Raw genomic sequence first — 27,070 nt, 5'->3', positions numbered from 1 at the left:
GTCTGGTTATTATGCTCCTGATAAACTTTGTGCACCGACTTATCTATCGGTAAAACATTATTATTTGAAGTCTAGGACTCTAATAAACCTAGTGGAGTGAATATAAACTTGCAAGTGAGGTATCAAGACACATGAACTTAGTTTGAGCTATTTACTAGTATTGTAGAAAATTTAGGCAACATAAGATTACTTATTAGCCATAATTATTGTATAGGCTAGATTCTAATTCATTTAAAGTCGCCCTGTTTTTGTGAACTATTGTAAGAAAAAAAAATGAAGTCTAGAATGTTTCCTGCGTTTGTATGAGCAGGTCTTGAAGATAAGGACGAGTAATAAAAAACAATTTAAAAAACGAATATGTAACACTTTATTACACTGTGTCGTCTGTACAACAGCAATTTGACATAACAGATTTTATACAAACGATTTTAACATCGGTTCATCAATCAAATGTTAAAAATGCACCCTGCACCCACGCAATGCTTATTAACACATAATTATTAATTTAGAATGGGTGATTAACATTTTTATATCTATGTAAAAAGTGCATTTTACAAAATTATTGTTAGAATTGGAATAAGGTTTAGTCGCTAAGGAAGCGATGTATTATCTATGATAAGATAAGCTATGGAAGACCATAACTTAAGCATTTTTAATTTCACACTTTTTTGTATGCTATGAAATATGTATTTTGTTTATGCATTTATAATACATTCGTAAATAGTATCTTTTATTAACTTAAATGTGCATACATTTAGAATACAATTTCAGTGAAATATTACCTTAATATTAATGTCATAAAAATTCCTGTCTAACTAATTTGACAGACAAAAAAAAAGCAAGACTGACTCATATGAACCATAGTTTCTTCTTTAAAAGTAACAAAAAATTTTAACTAGGTACTATTTTGAATGGCATATTTAAAATAATTATTTATCATTATTAGATTAGAAAAGCTATCTCGACATTCTTGTTCTACATGGAATAGTTAAATAAATATTTATTTATAATAAATAATAAACCACACCAAGCGATTGTACTAATAATTAATAGGTAATTCGACATAAGGGCAAGTCAACGATGAAAAACGGCAACACTGGTTGCAGTTCAACTACATGCATTTTGATACCTATTGACCTAAACTGTGGTTAATAAATATCAACGACTACAGAGTATAGGTGTATCCGCCTTGCTTAGTAAACAGAGACTTATTATTTAAAATTATAAATACAGGGTTTTAAGTAAAATATCTTACTTTTCATTACAAATTCAATTTTATGAAAAGAGAAAATACATAAACGTAATTTGAGTGATTTAATTTTTATATAAAGTATAAGTATAGCTATACGCTATCTCTTTCACACAAAGGTCTCCTTAAATAAACCAGTAACAAGTGTGACAGAGATAAACATATCCGACACGGTATTGTTAGTTATGAAATAAATTAAGATGCTCAATGGTAAAATATTTTAGGACCATACAATTTATTATTTGTTAAATCTAACTACGGTACATTTAGTCACTGATATATTACTATTACAAAGAATAAGTAAAAACATGCACAATATACATATAATTTCAACATTAACCCTATAAACTCCACAAAAACCAACGGCGCCACTGCAAATAGATGAGTTAAAATGATAATTAAGTTTAATACGAAGTTCATAGGGTTGCAATTATTCTTACATAGACATAAATGTTGCCAGGATTTTTCTGACTTCGTTAAATATAAACGTGCAAATTGATACATGTATAAGAAATCTACTCGACAATCGAATCGCATTATAAAATGGCAGTGAATGACTAATTTGAGTTACTCAAGGAGTCCCAGGATTTTAATTTGAATACAATAGATATGAATTTTTGTTTCTAACAATGCTAAAGCAATTTGGAACAAGGCAACCGTTAAGTATAGTGACTTCGTATTTGATGGCATTATTGTCATGACATCATCAAAAGCATTCACGCTCGTTCAAATCAATTCATACATAAATAAATTAATGTTTTCTCGCGTTAAACATTTGCAGAAACACAAGTACAGACCGTTTAATAGCTATTTGTATAGGATGGATATAATAGTTGTATGAGAATATTGTTAAACACACTTATAAAGATATACGAAATCCTTCGACTATGATTGGACAAACGGACGTAATATCATGTCGCGTGCGTATGCGTACTGAGCAGAAGCTGCCTTTGACCAATCACAATCAAACACGTCGTTCGTCTTTTGTTTTTCTACTCCAAGTTTAAAAAAAGAATTTCCTATAAAATACCGACTTGACAGACGCTCTATACCACGTTTCAATACGGAACCAAAGATGTTTTAGAGGGAGTTTTCATGTTATAATTAGGAAAGAATCGATGAATTATCCGATTACTCGAGCCAAAACTTGGTAAGATTTTGAGGATGTTGTGTGCGCATGTACTGGTAGTAAAATACCTCAAAACTGGGAATTATATAATTATGTTTTACCATCAAATCAATCAATTTAAAAACAAAACTTCAACATTTTGAGGATGCGTATTTAGCGCATGTACGTAGTCAAAGATCTGAAACCTGGGAATAGTAATTTATATTTTTCATTATTAATTTAAAATATATTTTACTGGGATACATGCGAACCTTTAACGCCACGATACACTGATGTCTTGTTAATCTTCTGGTGGGTTATCAAAATAGTCGATCTTTGGCCGCGACTCTTGTCTAAGTGGCGCATTTCTGACCACCGCAGACGTTGAAGGCTGACTTCGACTTGCCCACGAATTATTCGAAGTCAATGTCGCCCAACCACCAAAAGATCTGAAAATATAATAGTAGTTTATGCAACTGTCATATAATAGAGGGTAGTTTTTTGATACCAGCCGCCGCGCGCTCACCACAGATTAGTGTACTTAAATTGAATTGAAACCTCTTTGGTCGGGACACATTATACTTTAATGTTTTGTTAGTGGAATAATTGTATTTCATTTCATAATTAGAATAATACCGAATGAAATTAAATAAATATCCCTACATACGTGATTTTTTAAATTACGATACAGGTGCTTTAAACATATATTTGTTATTTGGAATAGTATAATAGATAGATAGTCAACTCATTATTTATCTCTTCTTTACGAAATAGGATTTTGCCCAAAATACTTCAAAGTTTCAGCGGGACCGTTGCTCCCTTAACAATTAAAAAGATTTTATTTTTTACTATTTTCTTCTATGAAAATTGACTATATTAAAATTAGTATACATATTTTCTTTTAAGAATGCACGTGTGTGCCATGAATCTGCGAGCTTCTAAAAAAAATTATAATGATCCGTTCAATCAATAACACAATCTTCTTTTTCACTTTCTTATGAAAGCATGCAAGAACAAAATTGTTAAACACATATGTAATAAGTAAGGGCTTACTTAGTAGCGGGAGCGGTAGCGGGCGTAGGAGCTGGAGCGGAAGCGGCGCTACTGGTCGCAGCGCGTAGTATTGGCCCTGGAACTCTTCGTTTACCTGCTTCACGAGCTAATACTTCCAATACGCTCATCGCTGGTAGCCATGACTGAAATATTGAATATGATCCATGACCAAAAATAGTAGAAGATAGTGATAGCTGCCCATATATTTAATTATTCCTTTCACGTTTTATTTATTGTACAGTCAAGACAATGTAGAATTTTTCACTTGCTTCAAACAATTCATAGTTTTGCCATACTTATAACTACTGTCGTCTCTTGAAATAAGCAAATGGCGATTTTTTGCTTTATTTATTTATTGTAATCCTACAACTAACATAAATTATATATAATAACAAACAAATACACTGAAAATATAGCCAAAGATGGAGTACATGACACATTTTACTACAAAAAGATTTACAAAAGGGGAACAAACAAACAAAAAGTACATACATTTAACTAATTGTGATTCAATTTATTTAACTCAGCCTAATTTGCTTGTGTTGTGTGATAGTGTAAAAGTGTGGGTATGTACGTGATGGTGTGTATGTGGGGTGTGCTCATGATGCAGGTGATTTTGCGCTATGGATATTCTTAATACACTTTTTAACCACATTCCGCGATAAACAAGTCAAGGCTTAAATAGTGGTCATTGTACATACTATACATACACTATAGGGGCCGTCCATATATTACGTCATTCTAAATTAGGGGGGGGGGGGGGTTTGGCCTGCGGATGACGATAAAATGATTGATGGCGGGGGGGTGTTTCGAAATTGACTTCATTCTTATTTATATACTAAAAGTTTATTTGTCACGTACAAAAAGATTATTTCTAACTAAAATAACTCATAATAAAAGAAATGGTAATTAAAAAGGTATATTATATCAAAGTAAAAATAATAAAATGGTGATTATAACCAAGTGTTTCAATCATGTAATACCCTATTTTTCTCTAATCTGTAATGTTTTGTTTTGTCAAACTGGTAATGACGTCAATTTTGGGAGAAGGGGGGGGGGGGGGGGTCAGTAAGAAATGACGATAGGATGATTATAGGGGGGGGGGGCTAAAATCGGGAAAAATCGATGACGTAATTTATGTACGGCCCCATATAACAAAATTACATTTCTTGATTAAGTCTTACAATAAAATGAATTTCTTCTTAACGAACCTTCTCCTTATCAGCTGTGGCGACCACGTTGCGATTGGGCTCCGCGTCGTACGCGACGCTCTCGCAACCAAAGTGTTCGCACATTTCGTGAATGAATTGACGTTTCGGACGATTCATCGACGGGAATGAGTGCGCGCGTGTTTTTTGTTTTGACTGTAAATTATAAATGGCTATGATAAATTTGTTCCCAAATTCTGAGAAATAGTTTTATTGCATTTTTTAACTTAAACATAAAATTACTAAATCAAATCAAATATCTTTATTCATTGAGGTAAAAATGTACACGTATGAACGTCAAGAAAAACGAATTAAATTAATCGTAAATTTACATTTACCACCAGTTCGCAAGTCAAGGGCGTAGAGCGGGTAAGAAGAACTGGCAAGAAACTTTCCGCCACTCTTTTCAATCGCCAAGTTTTTTATACAAATTGTTTGAACTGGAGCAAATCAATCTCAAGGATTAGGATCATTTAAGTATTCGTCACATTTATAAAAGGCTTTATTAATTATTAATTTACTTTTAACAAGGGCTTTGAATTTATTTAGTGACAGTTCTCTAATTTCGCTTGGGAGTTTGTTGTAAAAACGAATACAATTTCCATATCTGTGGTTTATCTTCTGGAGCCTGGTTGGTCGCACACTCAAATTAGTTCTATTACGCGTATTATACTGGTGAAAGTCACCATTTGTTTTAAAATCGTTTAAGTTCTTTTGTTTTTTAGTAAACTTACATACTATTATATTTCATATCAGTTTTTATCACAGCTTAATAACTTATGTTAAGCTGACAGATAAAGTGCTTGAGTTAAAACGGTGCAATAGACTAACGGCCGCTTTCTATACTCAATCTCAAACCAATTTTTACTGCTAAAGGGTGATATTTCAATCGTTTTTGTAAAATATCTTTGAATTGACATTTATCCACGTAATTATGCGATTGTAATTTTTATTTTTATTGGATCGAGTATAGAAAGAGTCCGTGTGACTTTATATAGCGTAATGGAGTAAAAAACCTTGTTAAAAATATTGTTTAAATACGTCAATCACGTGACAAATCACGATTATTTGAATGGATATGAAAGTTGGCCTTGGCCCGTCTAATCATTAATATCCCTTATTTAGTATTAGTATAGTTTCTCGGAGACTGTTTTTGATCGAAATATATTAATTAAGAACGTCAAAAAATTTCACGTCCATTAACGTGTTTACAAGCATCTTGCTAGCGTTTAAAATTATGAACAAATGAAAATCGAAAACTGAACAGAATTAAAAATTACAATTTGTCTAAGTTCTGTAGTCACGAATAAATAATCTATGATGGTTATTAATACTTGTCAAATATTTTTTATTGAGATGTTTTGAATGGGGGGATAAAATGTAGGAACACTAGAACTACAAAGCTTCGTTCTGCTTGATAAAAATTCTTTACCTTTTTAGCCAATTGCACCAAATCAGTGAGTTTGTCATGCACATGTTGGGCGAAGCTTGGTTCCCTGGCAGCCATTGCTCTGCACGTGTCGCTGTACCTCGGCGCTAGTTTCGCGGACACGTCCGGGTTCCGTATCTGAAGAGCGAGCGCGAGTTGACGGCTACGGGCTTCTTGACGGCATTCGTCGTCGCATTCTAGCCTGTGTGGAAATTATTTCTGTAGCTGTAGGCTGCTTAAAATCTACCCTCTCACCGCCTATAACGGTTCAAAAATAAAAAATAAAACGAATTGGTTAAATAATGATATTTTAAGTAATTAAGTTTGTTATGGAAGAGCTGGGAACCCTAACACATGTATGTTTACTTAAAAGTGTTCCCAAATCTTATACTATGAAAAGAAAGATGTACCAACTTAAAATGAATATATAGACTTTTTTATTTATTTATTTAATTATAAGTCACATTAACAATACACACACAGTAATAATATTCTGCCACAAGTAACTTCATATGATTTGCTACAACTTGGTCACCCTTATAATAACCGGGAAGATTAATTGGATATCGTCCAAAATATAGGCAATTCACCTCATCACCCACTTGTCTATTATGATCACAAATCAGATACAAATTCTGTGGCCCAGGCCTAAACTATAGAGCCACTGAAACTATCAGACCTGGAAGTAGCTTTATCGTCATTCAAATTCAAAACGTTTATTTGCCAGAATTAGTTACATAAATTACAAAAATCCGCCACATATGAATAGGCATGCAAATGTCATCTTATATTTTATTTATTTGATCTATTGAATAACAAGACTATTACTAAATCTTATATTTGAAAAAATACATTTAGAAAAATGACATTAACCATGTCTATATCATAAGCAATTACAAGGTTGTTTGTATGTAAATTAAGACTTCTAAACTCGTTTTTAGTGACTCACGTTTTCAACATGGCGCTAGGCCGGTGCGCGTCTGACAGGTCAACCATACCGCCTTCTTGAATCTTGGTAGCGGCCAGGGCATTTAAAATCCTGTAAATCGAATTGGTAATTGCATTTACTATGGACAATTAACGATATCACTACATATTATAAAACAAAGTCGCTTTCTCTGTCCCTATGTCCCTTTGTATGCTTAAATCTTTGAAACTACGCAACGGATTTTTTTAATAGATAGAGTGATTCAAGATGAAGGTTTATATGTATAATAACATCCATTAAACAGTGGAGAAGTACTGTTATTTTTTATTTTTACGACAAATAATGGCTAATTTTCGAAGCGATTTTAACCAATACAGCATTAATCCCTAACCAATTAAATACCTTGATACATTGTTCATTTAATATAGATCTATACAGCCCGTTACAGCTTATTTAGCAGCGATCGAACGCGTATATTATCGGAGCTTTCCAGCGCCGGAAATAACAATACATAATAAAAACCTGCATTGCACCCGTGCGAAGCTGGGGCGGGTCACTAGTAATGTATGATTGAGAGATAAAAGGGGGTTGTACACGTCAATCAGGTAAGTACCACGTCATTTACTCGTAAATTGACACGAGGGTAATAAGTGCAATATTTAATTTTAGTTTTGGGTTTAAAGTACGTATAGACATACATTTCGTATGAAATTTCGTTGACAGAATTTGTAAAGAACAATTTTTTAAATGGTTATTGATTAAACAAAACAATTTAAAAATAAAAACTTTTGCAATCTTTTTCTAGAGATATTCCCCATTAGTAGGGTTTAGGGACAGAATGATCACTCACTTGGCAAAATCTCTAGCGTTATCGCAACAGGCCCTTTCGGCCTTCCTGCGTCCACAAGGACAAGTGGCGATAACGGCTCGCTTGCAATTCGAAGTGCTGGGGCATGGGCCGCCATTTGTCGCGTGACATGGCCCGGAGCAGGGATGACCACAGGATGACCTTTTCTCGTTACACGGCTGGTTGCATCTGTAAGTTTTCTTTGCATGGTACAGCGTACACAGACGGGTCATGGGACCTTTTCACCGACAGTTAGAAAATAGAGTAAGAAGATATAACCACATTTATTTAAAAAAAACTAATTGATTTAATGTTCAAAGTTAGAATATATATACAGTGTTAAGCAGCAGGCATGCAAGAAGTCACAAAGAACACTGCTGCACGCACTACTTCCAGGTTATCTTGCTTGCGTGACAACGTATACAATAAATCTAATATATAAAATTCTCATGTCACAATGTTTGTTTCCATACTCCTGCGAAACGGCTCTACCGATTCTTATGAAATTTGTTATGCATATTCAGTAAGTCTGAGAATCGGCTATTATCTATCTTTCTAAGCCCTAAGTGATAAGGGATGGCCACACCAAAAGTTTTTTTTGTTGTTTTTATTCCCTTATGGATATAAAAATACATACAACACTTAATTTTCATATACCCTCTACGACCAACCCCTATTTTAATTTGTAAGAACTTATAACTGAGGTTTATATAGAAGAATCATAGAAAAATCTTCAAAGTTCTCCGGAAAACCAAACAGTCTTAGACAGCATAGCAAAATGTTCCATGTTGGTATGTACTAAAAAGATAATCTAGACATTTAGGAGAAACACAGTTCGCGGAGTAGTAAAATAGAAATAATTAAGAAGAACTCACTTGTCAGTATCACACGGCCCCTTGTGGCAGATCTTGATACAAGTATGCTTTCCACAAGGCAGCGGCTTTCCACAGGGCAGACCGCAAGAAAACTCCTCTTGGGAACACGGTATAGTTTTTCTTTCCTATTTATAAACATTGTGTTAGTCACTTTGATAATTTTCCTATGATAATCAAAACAAATTCAAATCCACGGCAATGGGCGTCTTATGCCTCTGTCTTTTTTCATCAAATTGATTTTACGCTGTGATGAAAAGAGACGGATTATAGTAAGGGCCTGTTTCACAATGCCCGGATAAGTTCCAAATAAGCTATTTGTTACTTATTGGTATGATAAATAGTATTTTTGCGTTTCACGACTGTCAGATAGCGCTATACGTCATCTTATTTGGAACTTTCGAATAATTTATGTGTTGCATAGCTATTTGGCACTTTATCCATACATTGTGAAACAGGCCCTAAATGTATGAAAATTTGTCGTCACGAAAATTTCATACAAATTTGATTTTCGACTTTCTCCTAACACTACTCCAATCCAGTGCTTTTTTAACACGGTCTAATTAAACTTATATAGTTTTTGTTAATAAGAGGCTTAGTGAATCTAAGAACAAGGCCAATGAATACATAATTTTTACACTATGTATACATCAATAAAATTTCACTTTGACGCGCAAATATATAGTTTTATAAATTTATTCTATTATAACGACGCCTTAAGTATTTCAGTATTTTAAGTTATCCAAAAAGAAAAAAAGTCGTTACTTTTTCATTTAGGTTCCTCTATACTTTGATTTTTAATCCTTTTAAGAAACACCTTGTGCGTCCAACTGACCTCATGCTTTCCATAACAAGTCTTGGTGGTAAGCACGACGCAAGGGGGACAGTCCGCAGAGTGGCACGAATGATGAGGCGGATGTCCGCATGGACGCTCCCGGCGACAAGGGGCACTGCACGGTGGAGGCTTCGCCCCACACCGGATCGGGGGCAGGATCACTTCGAGACCGCATTCACAGCGAAGTTCTTCAAAGCCTGTAAAAAACTCAGAATTGTTTTCTTTGGCCTTGTATTTCCGTTTGCCTGGACGCGCGAATCTACAGTCTGAGGTCGTGCGTTCAAACCCTATTGGTGGTCGATTCCGCATAAAAAGGATTTACTGGAATCTTTTTCTCTTTTTTTCTGGATTTTCTGGACATTGTGAAAATGCCGAAACGCATGTCGATTGTGTTGTTTACATATCTATATCATACAAGTAAATGTTTTAAAGGCAATTTAAACTTTTAAGGCGAAGTGCCTATAGGGAGAGTACTTAAACCATATATTTTGACAATAATTATAAAAATCTGTTTTTATTATTATAACTTAATAAGAGATCGCTCGAGAGCGATAAAGCCGCCAGTCGTCCTCCTATTTATTCAATTCTGTCAATTGTATTATATTGCTGTACATACAATAAAGATAATAAATAAGTAATAATGTTTTATATGACATTTGAATTCCCACTTTTATATACCTCTTTCTTTTGAAAATAAACGATTTATTATTATTTTTTTAAAAGTCATAGGGTGTTCCCCAAGGTCGGCTTTGAACGCCCCACTTGAGTCGTACTAAAACCACTAGACTACTGTCCAATATAAACACAGTGAAATATCATACCCAGCCGTTGACAAGGGGCACAGTGTCCTGTGTGACAGAAGTCCTCGCATCGATGTAATTGACAGGATAAAGTTCGCCCACAAACCACTGCGCAGCGGTGTGAGGACGCGCAGCAAGCTGTGCGGCAACGATGACGCCCACAGGACATTTTCTGAAAAAATATTTTTAAAGAATCTAACGTAGATATGTATCAAAAGTTGCCAGGTAGATAAATTCGTTAGATCTAAGTTGGGCTGAAAAGTACGTAGGCTGACACATAGATGGCGCTACTAGTATTAAAATTAATATGATTTTTAGACAGCCCTATTCTTTAAAAACACGTGTATACATTTGACAAGTCGTACTATAACTTAGTAAGATAAAGTATTTCGAATGAAGGTACTTTTGTTTGTTTTAAAAGAGACAATGCTCGGTGGAGATATTTTTAGCTGATGAAGAGGTAATCGCTGAAACTGAATCCTGTTTTCAGCCTAGACATATCGTACTTTACGAATGATATCGAATAATTGTACAACCCTTTTAATCGATGTATTCCTTGATTTTGAATCATCAAATGAGATTGTATCAATAAAAATGATGGTTTTTTATGTTAGCCTAAGAACGTATTCAGATCAGCTGTTTATTAGTTTGGAAAAAGGTTAATACCATCAAGTGGGTACTGTATCAATGATTTTCGTAAAAAAAATTATCGAGTAAAGATCAAGCATTATTTTAGCTTCCTTGATTAACCAAGTAATTAATACACAGTACTACTACACTACAGTATAAGTTACAACTTTTTACTAAAATTAAATGAATTACACTTAAAACTACAAATTTCTAAATGAAAGTTTGATTAGTGGCACAACATGAATCACTTTGCCTACCTTATTACACTTCTTTTGACAGAATACGTTGTCATAAGCACCGGGTAGATCTTTGCAAGGCACATCAACAGTCGAGTGACCACAGCGGCATTGAAGGACTGTAGTGTTTGGACACTCGGGGCATACTCCTAAAAGAGTAGTCATATTAACACCAAAATAAGATTTAAGAATTTATTTCTTCCCTATACAGAGTTTTATAAACTCAAAATTTTGTTAAATAGTCCAACCTAGGAGCCTTAATAGATGTGAGAGGTATTGGGTTCGATTTCCGGTCGGAATGCAAGTTTATTTAACGTTGCTTTTGTTTTGTCTGCCTTTGAGTGGGTTGTGCTCGGTAGTGCTTAAACCGTACATACAACGTACGTACAACCGTACGAACACGTTAAAATGTCTAAAGCAGACAGAGAACAAACGGATCTTGTCTGCTGTCAAAAAATACTCCAGAGAAAATGGTTTGACAGTTCTGGAGACTAGATTCAAGATGGATTGACATATTAGAATACGGGCCCTAGTTTTTAAAAGTGGGCACTGATAACCTTGTATTATCATAATATTAAGAAAAATTATCACAAAAAAATACAGAAAAATGACGAAGAGGTTGTAGTATCAGTAGTTTTAATATATTTACTTTATTATATATACGGATTTGAGCAGGAATCATTTCGATAAATCATTGATTCCTTATATAATGTTGAAATAAACACCTTAAATTATTTGTGGAATCAACTACCAGGAGAGGTATTTCAAAAGATGCGACCTAGGCGCCTTCAAGAAAAGACCGTACCCGTACTAAAAGGTTGGCAACACACCCGCTAGCCCCCGGTGTTGCAAGTGTCCATAGGCGGCGGTTTTCACTTGAATTCGGTATTTAGTTATTTCGACTATGTAATTGATCTTCCCACGATGCGTACTTCTATTTCACCATGCCTAACGGCTGATAGAGGACAAATCTTTGTTTTTTTATTAACTAGCGACCCGCCCCGGTTTCGCACGGGTGCAATGCTGATAAAAGCACGTTTTTATTAATAATTGTTATTTTCCACGCTAGACCTGCGATCGCTGCTAAATTCAAAGTGCTATAGGGAAAACCGTTTTTTTAATGGAATCTCGCTGTTGGCCTTTAAGAAAAGGCCCTTAGCAGCATACATCTCAGCTCGGGCTGTTTTGGCGAGCGAAGGGCGGCCTGAATGGGCCTCCGCTTTTTTTTTTTTGGAAAGGAATCTCGCTGTTGGCCTTAAGGGCCTTTACAGCTCAGCCGGAAACCTGGGCCTCAGACGCGCTATTTATAGGGCACGCTCCCACCCGCGGGCGAAAAACGAAATACTAACCTTCGTGGCACTTTTGCATACAGAAATGTTTATCGTTATCCGGTCCACAAATGAGTGGTTTAGCGCAGATATTACCACACAGCGGTATTGGGTCCGAACAACTTTTGCGTTCACCTTCTTTTAATCTGTAGAGTAAATAATTTATTCTTCATTAACAATATTATATTTTCGTGAATATTTTTATGACATTTTAAAGAGAGCTCACAACACCTCTTGGGGGATTACCAAGAATCATACTCAATAGCATGTTTTTAAAATTTTCTAGTATCCTAAAATACACTATAAGGATAAAATTTACTAATATTAGTGTTATTAGTAAACTATTAATTGTTTTAAAATCTTAATATTTAACTCAGTTTTAATATAATATTAAAAAGTTCGTTCTTCTGTTATTTTTTAACTTTCATAAATGGATTTATGGTTTAATCATACATCAGTTCTTCAAATTCTTTAGTTTTTTTAATATTACACAAAAACATATTTTAGTTAAGCATATACAATAGTTAGAACGGTTATCGTTATAGTTTAATTATAGATTTTATTTTAATTTAAAAATGGTTTTATATCTAACAAACAGACAAACATTCTACAAGGACAGAAGTATTATTACAAAAATCAAAGTAAGTTCCATTTTAATAGGCCTCCAGAGACCATACTTACTTAGTGTTTCCACAGGGACACGTTATCACATTTTCCACACTCCGCGGACATGTCTTACAAGGCGGCGGATGACATTCGTCCCGACAGACGTGCGCGCCGCAAGTCAGTACGCGCGCGCACGCAGACCCACAAGAGAATGTACGCTTGTCACCACTTTCTGGCGTACACGGTACTGATTGGGTTTTAGCGGCTGGGCAGTAGCATACTAGAAATAAGACAAAGGCATTTTACTACTACAAATATATTGAGCCAGTTTGTTTTTACCGCTACATCAGTATTGACAACAAAATTTGAAATACATATGTGAAAGTAGTTTTTTTTTTCATCTTTTTTAGTAGAAATAAATCTTTTATATTAGATTGTAAATTAAACTGTTGATATATTATTAGTAGATTGATTTAAAAAATAACATAAAATAGCTTCCATAAAATGGATTGTTTGCAAGCATAGACATATATAAAAAGTTAAATAATTTCAGTTGACGTGACTAAATAAGAAGATCAAAGATTCCCCCCTACCCCTACCCTGCTTACGTCATACTTGAACGGCCCCACAAAAATATATAAATTAGCGGAGTAAAACATAATTTGGCGAACAAAATTTGTGGCAGCGCTGCAATATACGTTATTAACTATTTAAAACAATTACCTTGTTCCACAATAAAATCGCAAGGCTCGCACGGTCCATCATGACAATCATTTGCACAGCTATGAACACCGCAGTTAAGTTTGCGGCCACACTGTCTTCCACATTCCTGCGGCAACTTGCTGCTGCATAATACCGAGCGGGATTCCGCACCACAGCCACATTTCCTGGTCAATTGTTATAAATTCATTGATTCATATAGATAACACAATGTACACTTATGTACGTCAAAAACAGAAATGTATATGAAATGCTTCTAATTTCACATTTACTGCCAGTTCTCAAATCAAGGGCGTAGAACGGAAGAGAAAAACTGGCAATAAACTCGCCGTCTCTCTTTTTAATAGTCAAGTTTGTGTGTTGGACGTGGTTATCTTGTGAATAATGTTAGTAGATAGAAAAAATCTTACGCCAAAAATGTCTATAAATAGAGGTTGTTATTATATGATAGTTCAAGGTAAAGATAGTCTGAAATGATAATATAGATTCACCTTAAGTTTATGTAACTTTATTATTTAATTTATATTATAACATATATAATCCTTCATCTAATAAAACACTTCTTCTTATTAATGGATGGTAAAGTATTTTCTATTACATCAATCATATTCAGCCTGCAATATTTTTGTAGAAAAGGTAGACTGAATTATTTGCGCAGTTGCGATGTTAAATATTATTATTGCAATTTGATAACAACATAAGGCTATTCAAATCGGTATTACATATTTTTATTAAGCACTGATCATAAAAATTACAGTCAAATGAAAAGCTTATCCCAGGTATAAATAGGAAAGTTATGTAAGACTTTTCATCTATGATACATGTCATTTAATTAAGTGGATTTAAAAATGGGACTTCCACCCCCTTACCGATTGATGAATTTTAATGATAGCTAACGCCAGCCTGAATATAACATCTGCTTACATAATACTTGAACGGCCCTATGTAGCATGTGACAAACTTAAATTTTTATTAGAATTTAAAATAAAGAAAAATTCTACTTGACTTTCTAGAACTTCTTAGTTAACATTGATATTTTTAAATTATTTAATTAGAATATCACACTTACTTTGCAATGGTAGCCTGGCAGGGTGGACACGGTCCTGGGTGGCAAAGCAAAGTGCATGGATGAGGGCAACTTCTAGGTCTTTTGCAGGCTTTACCACAAGTATGGGCAGTGTTGCCACCTCTCTGGTAGTCAGGATTACGAACTGCACCACACATGCATCTATACTCTGTAGGTATGTCTTGGCTGGTGTTTTGACATGCTGGACAACGCCATTTGCCCTCTGAAATTAAGACAATATTATTTATAATTTAGTCAATACTGAAATTGATTCAACTATTAAGTCATTAATGACAGCTATCAGTTAAATAGGTGAAAAAAGTAATCAGTTCATTTTAGTCAAGTTAAAATAGACAATGTATAAAGATCTTATTTATCAAGGTGTTCATGGTCAAAATGTGAACTATGCAAAGTAGATATTTCTATAATAATCAAAATTCACAGTGACAATAAAATATTCTAAAACACAAAAATCCAATATATATATATAACATTATATTTTATTAAACATTTATGTCAGAGTGTATACATATATTTTTGCTAAAATTTATATAAATTTATCAACTCACCAACCATACTGCTAACAGCCCATTTTCTAATACACCGAAGATGCATAACATGGTAACAATTAGTGCAATACCACACTGGATCCAATTGTTTTACTCGTTCACAGCAAACTAGGCACTCTAGTGTACCTTTATCAAGTTGTTCTGTTAGACGCTCTCTTTGTGTCATTTCTTTATTTAAACCTATTAAAATAATTTAGACATTATACTCTCTCAAATAATACAGATAAATAATTAAAGAAATATTTTGCACATCTCAATTGATATCAATTAGTCTAAACTTATTATTTTAAAATATTGTGCAATTATTCATACCTGTATTATTACTAACAACTGTTTTTTTGCTTCTTGCTGGACTTGGTACATGACTCCTGCCTTTCTCTTCTCTATTTTGTAGATATGAATTTGCATATTGTTCATCTTCATAGCTGTAACGTTCATTGGCTTTAAGCCGTTGACTTCCAGGCCAGCGTTGCCTTCCAGAAGGCTCCCCTCTCCCATTTCTTACATCCTGGCTATCTTTATTCTTGTTACTATTATAGAAAGTTCGACTAGGGTCTGTATCTCTACCCATTCCTTTAGATTTACTTTGGCCCCCTTCTCTACGGTTGGAATCACCATTGTTATAATTATCATTTCTATTTTTTCTACTATAGGCATTAGTATCATTATTTCTAGAACTTTGGGGATAATGACTACTTTCTGGCCTAGTATGATTTTGACTATTATTTTTATCATATTTGCGATTTTTATTATCATAACGAACACTGCCATTGCTATCATGTTCTTGGTTTACTCCATTCTCATATCCATTAGTATCATAGGAACTATTTTGTGCTTTATTTTTTGGTCGTTCTCTCCAATTTTTTGAATCTGATGGTTTTGTATGATTGCTACTGGAGCCACTGCCACTGTTATCTATTTCCAAAGGTTCATGCTGTATCTCATTAGGCAGATTATTTTCTGTTTGTAACGAAGAATTTTTAGGAATAAATTCAATGGCAGTTGGGGTTAATTTTGATTTAGAAACCATTTCATTGGTATAACCATTACCATCAGGTGGAGGAATATACTGGTCTTGACTATTGGTTTCATAAGATTCAACATTATTTGCATAACTAGAACTAGCACCATATCCAAAATTGGCTTGAGCATTTACATTTGTTGGTAAGTTCTGATAACTATTTGCATTATTATATTGGTTAGGTGGATAACTCTGATAGTGGACATTACTATACTGGGCTGTGTTGACACTAGGAACTCCAGACTGCTGCATTTGCGATAGAAATTCATTAAAACTCACATATTGATTACCACTAGGATCCATTTGCCTATTGTAGTAAACTTGACTTCCGTATTGACCATTAGGATCAGAATTCCATGCATTTGAAGCCTGATTTTGGCTATTGTAATCATATGTATTGTTCCACTGAGACATCACGAAGTGTAAATGGAAAAGTTTAGATTAATATAGGTTTGATACAAGAAACTATGTATGTGGCTATTGCGAGAAGTTACTTTTTTTTACAGAATACTGATGATATCAGGCCGAAGCCTGGGGCTTCGGGTGAAAGGTGCTTAGTCTACCTGAAAGAAAAAATAATTGTATTTCGTCATTACTTTCTCAATTTTGAAATACGTTTCACGGACATGTGGCACTTTTAAATTTATACTACTTTTAGTGAACTTACCAATAAGAGAACTTTTTTTATACACGGTTTGATAAAAAAACCTCTATATAAATAAAAATTAAACAAAAAAAATAATTTTGCAACTCAAAAAATATATTTTTTATGATGAGATGTGTCAAGATGAATCGGTTTAAAAAGATTGAGGGGTAAGGGCAAAGGGAACTGAATTGGCTGGCTATATGACAACTGACAAAACCGTAGATTGTATAGTGGAACCATAGATATTAAAGGATATCAATGTATATTTTTACCAGATAAAAAGCTCATTGTTGCTTCAGTTCTTCTTGTTTAATGATGTATTTAAATCTAAAAAGAAGAACATTTAACGATGTTACCTACTCTAAAAGACTAGCCCACTTTTTGACATTGAATAAAAGTTGCCTATTTATTTTAAATCATTACAATTATTATAAGTCTGTGCTTAGTAGAGTATCATTCATATTTCATTTTACGAACAAAAAAAGTAGCAATCATTTATCATAAATTATTTTTTCCGTTCCCGCCAATTTTCAAGAGCAAAACTTTTTTGTTCCCTTGTGCTAATTGTTAACATAAATTATGGCTTCCGTGAAAAAAGAATCTAAAAGTAATTTTGTATCAGAAGCAATTAAAGAATTTATGAAGCTTAAATCGGAAGAATCCGAAAAGGAAAAAAATAAAAAACCACAAAAACGGCGAAAATTGGCTCCCGAAATAAGCAATGATACAAATGATGAAGACACACAAATTTGCGGCGAATTTAAGCAGAAAGTATTGAATAATATGAAACAACAGTTAGTTTCAAGGTAAGTCTACAAATGTCCTAATTTGGGAGATATCGTAGCGACCTCTACAAGCTGCACCTACGAATTAATACGATAACGTACACTAAAACCCGTTAACAAAGTTATTTTGGCTGCTATGTATTAACCGAGTTAAGGTTTAAAATACAACTTATCCACTTTAGCCTCCGGGGGGGCATCTATTTCAGTATTTAATAACCAAATAGATTAAAAAAATCCTAAGACTATACATATTTTTATCCATTTCTTTTTTTAATAGTATTAAAAATACTAACTGCATTGGTGTTGTTCTCATTTGTACAATAAAGCAGCGAAGGCATACATATCTAATATATAATTTATTTTCAGGAAAAAAATTAATGATAATTTAAAAAAGAACCTAACCGACATTTCTCGTAGTTTGGAAGAAGATTACTCAGTTCTAAAGAACAATACGAAAGAGTTAGAAGAGGTTACTACGGCCTCAATAAAATGCTTATATCAAACGACAACGGCTATAAAATTAAGCATTAGCAATTTGAAGGATTTGGAACGAACGTTTATACAGACGTAAAGTATCTGTACCTTTATTTTATAATAAAAATATATAATCTCCAAAAGGTATTTCAAACTTTTCGCGTTCTTAAAAAATTTATCCTTTATAGTAAAGTAACAATTTCATTTTGAATTATGTACAGTCCGATATCGGATAAAGAGTTATCAGAATTCAAAGTCGAAATAATTTAAAATGTTATAGAGACGTAGTCGCAAATACTGTCTTACGATTTACTTGGGTGGAATTTTTAATATTTTTTAATTATAGGTGTGATGATGTGGAAAAAGAACAATCATCACAAATAAGCCAATTAGATGAAGATTTGGACAAAGAAATGAACATAGTCAAAGAAAAATTGATTTCTGCAGCTAAGAAAAATTATCTAGAGATGCTGCAAAGATCTTTCCATGAAGCAGAAGCGAGCCTTCAGAATGATTTTTAATTTAAATGTTCTTCTTTTCATCTTAGTTTTTTAATTGACCTTAATTTTTTGATAATAATATATTCAATTTAAAATATGTAATAGAATAAATTATTAAAAAGAATAAAATACATACTGATTTCGTACAATTAAAATTAGTAATTTTTAAATACCTGCACGGCACTGTAAATTATAAAATATTAAAACAATAATGATTTGTTTAGTCATTTTATATATTATTATTTCTAAAAAGACTTTCTATAACTGGCCCTCCTGAAGTTATAAAAAGTCTTTAGATCAGGCGGTTTGAAATAGATTCCGTCTACATTGTGTTAAAACCTGGTACCAATATAAAACATATTGGTACCAGCCCGTGCTAAATCCTAATTCCTTAACAAAGGCTGACTAAAGGGCCCTGAATCATACATCGTAGCAACCTTGGCATATTTTCCGTTTAATTGCATGAAATGAAAGTAGTGATAGTTAGCTTACTACAATAACGCAAGGAGGTTGTACGTTAAAACTATTACTGTAGGAGATGATTACTTATTAAAATTTCACTGTTTGTGAATAAAGAATAAACTGTTATGGGTTGCGCTGCTAGTGTCCAAGGAACTGAATCGCCAAAGGTAAATAAATGATTTTAACAAATTTAGCCATTTATCATTGCTTCGTTCAAAATGATTCGAATTCGATGAAAAATGTAATGCAAACCTTGAAGCCTGTAATTAAATTTAAATACATTATATTTCATAATTTCATGAAACATTTTATTTTTTAAATATCTACATACCAATAATCTGAACACGTTTATGTATCCTTTTATTTTATTAGATGGACCGCAGTTTGACCACACCGCATCTAATACCCACAGGTTAAATTTTGTATCAATAATAAAATTATATGTACAATTATTTACGTTTAAGATATCAACTCGAACATTTAGAACTAGAATATACGATCATTTATTAAACGATCGTAACGTAACGTTTATTAAAGAACGTCGACCTAAACATAACAAATATCCAGTTTTTAGTTTCAATATTTTCAAATTTACAAATTTACAGTTTTTACAATTTGCTTAACTTCCATAGTAATAAACAGTACAAAATTAATACAATGAAAATTAAAAAAAGTTTGGTCCTTGTGTCTGTGTACCTTTAAGGCTGGCAGCATTTCCTCACTGTATTATGATACTTATTTGTTGAGTGAGGAAAGAACCAGATCTGGGGTCGCCGGTAATACCAGGCGCCAACTTATTTTTAATTAGCGCCTGCGCATTTAAACCCCACGACCCAAGAGTCTCTATTCCAATAGGAACTGTTCTGCTTTCACCTGCTCTGCTTCCGCCCCAGATATTTTTCTTGGCCGAGGGAGACGGGGCTAACGTGTCCACTCAAGTAGCATCGCATACCAAAGCCCGTCCCTTCTTCCAAGGAATGAATCAACGGCAAAAAAATTAAGTTATTTTAATTTATTTCAGTCGAATAGTTCATTTCAAATATCGTATAGTAAGGATGAAACTGTGTTGGCTGCCCTTGTGAGATTTGATGAAGAAATATCGTCGTGTGAGGGGTCCCACCCTATTCAGAGATTGGCTGTCATCTCGGCCGAATTACGGAGTATTCAAATTGTGATTATACATGACAAAATACTAACAATAATAATAATTATCATACAAATATAATAATAATAATAAAATAAAGTATTTTTTTCAATTCACATTAATACTTGAAAATTGTGAGAAAATTGACTTGTTTTAGACTTAAAACTAAACATGTGACTGGTATAAAACATCTTTAATAAATATATAAGAAGAAAATGGTAAAAAAAATGTACTGAGATCTATGGCTTATACATTTTTGTAGTAGAATGATGCCACGATGATGATTTAGGGATGTTGTATTATTGTTTCAGGAAATTGCTGAATTTGAAGGTGTTCCTTTTGAAGTCACTGACGCTAAATATGCAAAGACGATACATCAGGTGGAACCATTATACTTAGATTACTTTCTTAAATAAAATATATATATATATATATATATATGTATCTATGTATTCTTTGTAGATGTTCGTAGCCCTGGATTTGTACAAACGACCAATGTTAGCTGCTGAGAACGAAGATTTCGTGGCTAACGTCAACAGAAAAGTAAGTCTTTCAATTCTCAAATTTGTCATAAATCTTAGACTGTATTAAAAATTTGAATTCGGGTCAAGTCAACATAAACAAAAATATTATTTTAAAATAATTTATGGCCTTCTTGGTAGCAAGACCTTTAAGCCAAAAAATAATTCAAAGTTAGATCCACTGATTCTATTATAAAAAAATATTATTATGTCTATAATTAAATTAAAAATATTTTTGCTCAAGAGTCTTTTCATGACAAGTTTTATGTATTATTTTTTATTAAAGTCTCAGCAAATCCAGCCTTACACGACCTTTGGCTCTTTTCACTCCTTTTTCACAAAAATGTAGTTGTGACTCCTTGATAATACGCCCCACCAAACCAAAGACGCAGGATGATGACCACGTTTTACCTTTCCGACCAATTGAGCAGCTTTTTTAGAACTGTGAGCGTAGGTACACTTTATGATTTTGCTTATTGGAATTTGGAGTGCCGCCCCGTGTGTTGTTATATCTATTGATAGTACGATATACGCATATATGTCTGATACCTAGCTTTTGAAGTATCTGGAATACTACACATGGCTCCATACCCATATTGTGCAAGGCGATCAATGCAATCCTATTTTCTTCAAAACACCATTCCATAATGTAATTTGACAATTAACACATACATGAAAATATGGCGCAAATAAAAATAACAAATGAATTCCTGTTTTAAGTATAAGGACCTACGTATACCTAACAGTAAACGAGTGATTTCTTAAATTCTCTTTAATCTGTTAGATATTTAACGGTGAAATTGTTGTTTAAAGGAAATGCGCTACTTAGAAGCAAAATATTTACGAGTACGAGAGAGGGATTTGGAACGTGAGAGCCAACTGTTACACACGCAGCTCTTGCGATTGAAAACTTTATACACAAGTCTTCAAATGTTAATAGGTTTGATCTGATATTTTACGTATATATTAATATTAGACTATAAAATAAGATATAATTAACTGTTATTGATACTATTTAATAAGTAAATCGTCTCTAAGTACATTTCTTTTTAAATTTTAGTTACATTGTAAACTTAGGATAAGTTAACTTAGGTAAAGTTTTAGATCCAGATATCGATACTTATATCGAATCGAAATCTATACTTATGTTTATGTTAGGAACTGCTACTATTTGTAAGCAGTAAAGCAGAAAAATTGTGTGTCGAAATGTGGGTAATTTCCCAAGATTTCTCCAACGATTATTTATTGTTTGACATATGTATAAATAGTTTGTTGTACATATAAACAGTTTTAGGTTGTATATTTGCTCAGTTTAAATTTTGTATTATGTTTATTACTGAAAGTTTTCTGCTGTATTAGTATTAAGTTATGGTAAGAATAGAAAAAAAAATCACATCCTTAATAAAATCAATGTAACTACCTCAGATCATAAACTGGCGATACTCTAATGTTTACATTTCAATATTCCTACATTTCAGATTCACTATGGTTTAAAAAATCACGACCGGGTTTATACATAGAAAGCGCCTTGCAGCGTTCCCAAGATTTGCGTAACGCGCTGGCATCAGTAAGTACGCGGTTACGCGCTGCCTCTGAGTATGGACAAAACGGGATACGCCTTGTGGAGGCGGCTTTGCGAGCTTGGAAACTCGCTTCTATTGGAAGGTATCTTTCCCGCATTCATTAAAAAATGAAATTCATATTTTTGGCTGTTGAACATAATTTATGTAGAAGAGTGTGTGTGTGTGATATTCAGAAACAAGGCTTTGCGATAGGTGTGATCCGGTAATATGTCAAAAACGTATAAATTTCATATTGCATATGGCATACGTCATAGTTTGTCCCGTTTTTAAATATAACCTTTAGCTAAGACAGTTATATAACAATTGTTTATTTAAATTGTGTTTCTATGCAATATCGGTTAGACAAATATTGAAAATAAGACAATTACTAATATCAAAAATAAAGAAATCGGTTTATAGTTCGATTTCGTGTTAAAAACAAATTATTGTTTTGTTCCTGATTATAGTATTACTTTAATCAATTCTAAATTCAAAAATTCTAATTACAGAAGTGGTTGGGAGCGCACATCATCGTGCGCAGACGCATGTAGTTTGCTAATTCAGGCGCGATGTCAGGAGCGTGGCGCGCGACGCGTCCTTTGTGCTCGAGCAGCCCCGAGAGCGGCTCGTTCTGTCAGATTGACACTTGACTATGCTTTCACAGACTGCCTTCACGACCACAAGTGAGTTTTTTTTCTGTTTTACTTGGATTTCTGGGATAATTTTATACGTCTGTGTACAATGGATCTTAATTATAAAAATTTATTGAAATTAAAGTCCGATCAGACTTCATGTAATATTTTTCTTACAGAAATCAAAGGGCCATCGAGACATTTATTCAATTTAAGGAAAATTTAGAGCATCTCGTTTCATCGATACACAAGGTAATTTTTCGTTTCTTAAATAAATGCAAAATCTGGATATGAACATACTAGTAAATCTATCGATTAAATCGTGCGGCCAATTTTAATTTTAATTAAAAAATGTAGCTAGATATGGGTGTTAAATATTTTAATATTTCCGCTATTCCGTGTTGAAAATTACCGTGATAGTAATATTATGTTGAAGTTGGTTATTATATTATATAACATATATAGGCAACCACCTATCTTACATTGGCCCGCTGTAAGATGATCCCGCGTTTTGATGTTTATCAAAATGTCGCCCAATTAAATATTACATCAGGTACTTATACTCACGGTCAACACATCGAAAGATTTATTGCTTATCAATATTAACAAGTTTATTCGCGATTATTCTCTCATTTTGCCTATATGGGCTGGATGTCACGAACGTTAGTTCCATACTCTTAGATATAAGATTTACAGAATATGAACAGGGTAATCTGTTACTACTTTAAAATGCACTAAGTACTTTTAAACGCGGCCCGCAAACGTATTTGCACGATAAAGTGTATAATGTCAGGGTGCCACGAATCCCATTGTCTAATTCAGTGATATGAGTTCTCCTCACAAGAACTAAATACACCTTTAATTGAGAACCTTTGATAGATAAGTTACCTAGCCCTCAAGACGTATTGTGTGAAGATTTTTATGCAAAATGTTAATGTCCCTTACGTACATTCCAAGTTCGTTTGGTTTATACATCTCATATAAACCTTTTTTAACAAAGCATCCACCCACCAAGTGTCACACGTTTGTCTAAACCTGACATAAAAAAGATTTTATTCTTCATTGCAATCGATAAATATGTTTAAAAACCTAAATAAAATTTTGAGTCGGTACTCTAAAGTATTGAAATCTCAAATAAGAAGTAACTCCGAGGATATTCCTATTTTTATAAATGGAAAAGAAATATGTGTCCCAAAGTATTTCACAGTGATGCAAGCTTTACGAAGAGAGAGGGTATCTATACCAAGTTTCTGTTATCATGAACGGCTTTCAATCGCTGGAAACTGTCGAATGTGTTTAATTGAAGTAGAAGGTATGTGGAAACCACAAATTGCTTGTGCTCTGCCAATATACAAAAACATTAAAGTATGGACAAATACAAAGAAAACTTCTACAGCCCAAGAAGCTGTGCTAGAGTTTATTTTAGTAGACCATCCCCTGGATTGTCCAATATGCGATCAAGGTGGGGAGTGCGATTTACAAGATCTTACAATGAAATTTGGAAATGATCGTACCAGATTTACTGATATTCATTTTCAAGGGAAACGTGCTGTAGAGGATAAGAATTTAGGTCCACTTATTCGGACAGAGATGACTCGATGTATTCATTGTACGCGTTGTATCAGATTCGCATCACAGGTTTGTGGCATGGATGTCTTAGGAACTTCGGGACGTGGTGGCGAAATGCTAGTAGGGACATACGTAGATAAAATGTTTCTTTCTGAGCTGTCTGGTAACATAATAGATTTGTGTCCTGTTGGATCACTGACGGCTATCCCGTATATGTTCAAAGCCAGACCATGGGAGATACGAAAAACTAATTCTATTGATGTCACTGATGCAACAGGAACTAACATAGTATTGGATCACAGATTCAATAGAGTTCTAAGAGTTTTACCACGAGAAAATGAAGAAATAAATCAAGAGTGGTTATCCGATAAGGGCAGATGGTCCATTGATTCCTTAGAAATGCAGAGATTAGTCTCACCAATGTGTCGCAGTGGCAGCTGTTTAGTACCCGTCGAATGGGACTGTGCATTGAGAATGGTAGCCACCACAATAAAAAACGTAAGTCCTGGTAAAATGATAGCGATAGCGGGACCTTATTGCAATGTAGAAACATTGGTAGCTGCAAAAGATTTCTTTAATATTTTGGGTTGTGAAAATACTTTTATTGAAAGAAACCTTACACATACCTATGGAAATATAGATCTAAGGACCAGTTATTCATTGAATATTAAAATGAGTGAAATAGCAAAAGCGGATAAAATTCTTTTAGTTGGTACTAATCCTCGCTTTGAAGCTCCAGTATTAAATGCGTGGATACGGCATGCATACACACACAATGAGTGCGATATCTATGTAGTTGGTCCTGAGTGTGAGTTTAATTATCACGTTAATTATGTTGGCCACGATTTAAGTGCATTATCAGGGGCCAATGACTACTTTAGGGGTGCCAAAAAACCCCTTATATTTGTAGGAGTAGATCAATTGGATACACCAAGTGGAGGCCAAATTATGAGTGCTCTTTATAACATCGCGAGTGGTTTTAAAGTTGAACCGGAATGGGGGATTGTAAATATTTTAACTCGCGAGGCAAGTTTTGCAGGGGCTTTGGAAGCTGGTTGGAAACCAGGAGCTCTAAGTGCCATTCGAGCTATTTGTCCAAATTTAATCATTTCTTTGGGCGCCGACGACATATTTTACAACTGTCAACCCTCGAATGATATAGCAGTAATTTACATAGGCTTTCAAGGAGATAAGGGTTCAGAATGTGCCAATATTGTTTTACCAGGCTGTGCTTACACTGAGTCTGGAGGTGTTTTTTTAAATATGGAATGCCGTAGTCAATATGCACTCCCTGCTATAACGCCACCTGGTAGAGCACGATATGATTGGAAAATAATACGGGCTTTGGCAGAATATACCGGGATAAACTTATTTTACAGTGATTCCGATACATTGTGCTGTAGATTGGCACAAATTAGTCCAAATTTTGTGAATTTTAACAATTACCAACACAAGCTATTTGGCGAATTAATTCCATATCTTATTAAACCAGGTTCAGGAGGAGGCTGTAATTTAAACGTACCTATGAAGGAACTCACGGACTATTACTGTTCAAATGTTTATACATGTAATTCTAATACGATGAGAAAAGCCGAAAAAGCCGCGAAAGACCATAAACAATCCAAATATGCCGTTATTTAATATATCATTCTTATATCTCTCATTTCTGTTAGCATATTATTTATTAATTTTAGTTATTTTAGAGATATTTAAATAAAAAGTTTCTAACCTAACTTTTAGTTTCATTAGCCATGCTTTACTGTTTGAGTATTTTAACGATCGCATCTAATGCTTAAAATTATTTTATTCAATAGATAAAATCATAGAACTAGATTTAGCTGCTAATTATAAATTATTATTTGTTTCCATTTATGTGCAGGTTATGTTATCTAACATGGACAACCTACTTGTTGCTGAGAAGGAAGTCACAGAATATAGGCGACAACTGAGAGCAGCAAGGATCAACGACATTGTTCGGAATGGTTTGGGCGAGTTGCATTATAAAAAAGACGTACTTAAACGTCTACAAATGCAGATTAATTATATGGATGCGTAGAAATATTTTTATTCGTTTGATGAATAAGCTGTAGTTAATTAAAAAATATAGTTAATAATCACTACATAGTATAAAACTTTGAGGTTATAATTTATATATTTTGAGGTTTCTAATGTGATGTTAAATTTTTTCCGCTTACATTGCAAACGCAGGCTGAACCCTACGAGTTTTATCAAAATAATGTACTAAGTATTGTACACATTGAAAAGGTCTA

At 33.7% G+C, this 27,070-nt stretch overlaps 4 protein-coding genes across 5 annotated transcripts; 3 read left to right on the top strand and 1 right to left on the bottom strand.

The window, feature by feature from the left end:
* Positions 1–343: 343 nt before the first annotated feature.
* LOC110992496 (protein shuttle craft) lies at positions 344–17,239 on the bottom strand. Of its 2 annotated transcripts, none has more exons than XM_022258333.2 (17): positions 17,173–17,239; positions 15,797–17,068; positions 15,485–15,664; positions 14,919–15,138; positions 13,853–14,016; positions 13,205–13,409; positions 12,545–12,669; positions 11,217–11,344; positions 10,351–10,501; positions 9,530–9,726; positions 8,698–8,822; positions 7,826–8,011; positions 6,997–7,086; positions 6,051–6,249; positions 4,622–4,774; positions 3,411–3,553; positions 344–2,806 (listed from the first exon to the last, which is right to left on the bottom strand). In XM_022258333.2, exons 2-17 carry the CDS (start codon positions 16,917–16,919, stop codon positions 2,659–2,661), a joined length of 3,537 nt encoding a protein of 1,178 aa, XP_022114025.2. In that variant the 5' UTR covers positions 16,920–17,068; positions 17,173–17,239; the 3' UTR covers positions 344–2,658. The 2 variants fall into 2 exon arrangements, with proteins under 2 accessions (XP_022114025.2, XP_022114026.2); XM_022258334.2 differs by having other exon boundaries at positions 15,485–15,652.
* Positions 17,240–17,683: 444 nt separating this feature from the next.
* Positions 17,684–18,931, top strand: LOC110992509. The gene is made up of 3 exons (XM_022258354.2): positions 17,684–17,957; positions 18,303–18,503; positions 18,757–18,931. The coding sequence occupies exons 1-3, from the start codon at positions 17,731–17,733 to the stop codon at positions 18,929–18,931; spliced, it is 603 nt and encodes a 200-aa protein (XP_022114046.1). The 5' UTR covers positions 17,684–17,730.
* Positions 18,932–19,497: 566 nt separating this feature from the next.
* On the top strand, positions 19,498–26,864 carry LOC123689935. Its single transcript, XM_045632022.1, has 9 exons — positions 19,498–19,539; positions 20,394–20,543; positions 20,828–20,896; positions 20,979–21,059; positions 21,851–21,977; positions 22,516–22,702; positions 23,109–23,282; positions 23,411–23,483; positions 26,680–26,864. The coding sequence occupies exons 1-9, from the start codon at positions 19,498–19,500 to the stop codon at positions 26,854–26,856; spliced, it is 1,080 nt and encodes a 359-aa protein (XP_045487978.1). The 3' UTR covers positions 26,857–26,864.
* Positions 24,309–26,463, top strand: LOC110992503 (NADH-ubiquinone oxidoreductase 75 kDa subunit, mitochondrial-like). Its single transcript, XM_022258347.2, has one exon. The coding sequence runs from the start codon at positions 24,309–24,311 to the stop codon at positions 26,439–26,441; it is 2,133 nt and encodes a 710-aa protein (XP_022114039.2). The 3' UTR covers positions 26,442–26,463.
* Positions 26,865–27,070: the final 206 nt, after the last annotated feature.

Source organism: Pieris rapae, chromosome 17 (genome assembly GCF_905147795.1).
Source record: "Pieris rapae chromosome 17, ilPieRapa1.1, whole genome shotgun sequence".
NCBI lineage: Eukaryota > Metazoa > Arthropoda > Insecta > Lepidoptera > Pieridae > Pieris > Pieris rapae.
This window is presented reverse-complemented; position numbering and strand designations above follow the sequence as displayed.

Excerpts from the sequence above, each read along its gene's own strand:
- LOC110992503 (XM_022258347.2), top strand. The coding sequence starts at position 24,309 with ATGTTTAAAAACCTAAATAAAATTTTGAGTCGGTACTCTAAAGTATTG.
- LOC110992496 (XM_022258333.2), bottom strand. The coding sequence starts at position 16,919 with ATGTCTCAGTGGAACAATACATATGATTACAATAGCCAAAATCAGGCT. Across the intron at positions 15,665-15,796 it reads AGTTGTTAGTAATAATACAG|GTTTAAATAAAGAAATGACA; the intron begins GTATGAATAATT and ends TTATTTTAATAG. Across the intron at positions 9,727-10,350 it reads TGCCCCTTGTCAACGGCTGG|GCTTTGAAGAACTTCGCTGT; the intron begins GTATGATATTTC and ends AGTTTTTTACAG.
- LOC110992509 (XM_022258354.2), top strand. The coding sequence starts at position 17,731 with ATGGCTTCCGTGAAAAAAGAATCTAAAAGTAATTTTGTATCAGAAGCA. Across the intron at positions 17,958-18,302 it reads AAACAACAGTTAGTTTCAAG|GAAAAAAATTAATGATAATT; the intron begins GTAAGTCTACAA and ends ATTTATTTTCAG. Across the intron at positions 18,504-18,756 it reads GAACGAACGTTTATACAGAC|GTGTGATGATGTGGAAAAAG; the intron begins GTAAAGTATCTG and ends TTTTAATTATAG.
- LOC123689935 (XM_045632022.1), top strand. The coding sequence starts at position 19,498 with ATGGGTTGCGCTGCTAGTGTCCAAGGAACTGAATCGCCAAAG. Across the intron at positions 19,540-20,393 it reads AAGGAACTGAATCGCCAAAG|TCGAATAGTTCATTTCAAAT; the intron begins GTAAATAAATGA and ends AATTTATTTCAG. Across the intron at positions 22,703-23,108 it reads AAACTCGCTTCTATTGGAAG|AAGTGGTTGGGAGCGCACAT; the intron begins GTATCTTTCCCG and ends TTCTAATTACAG.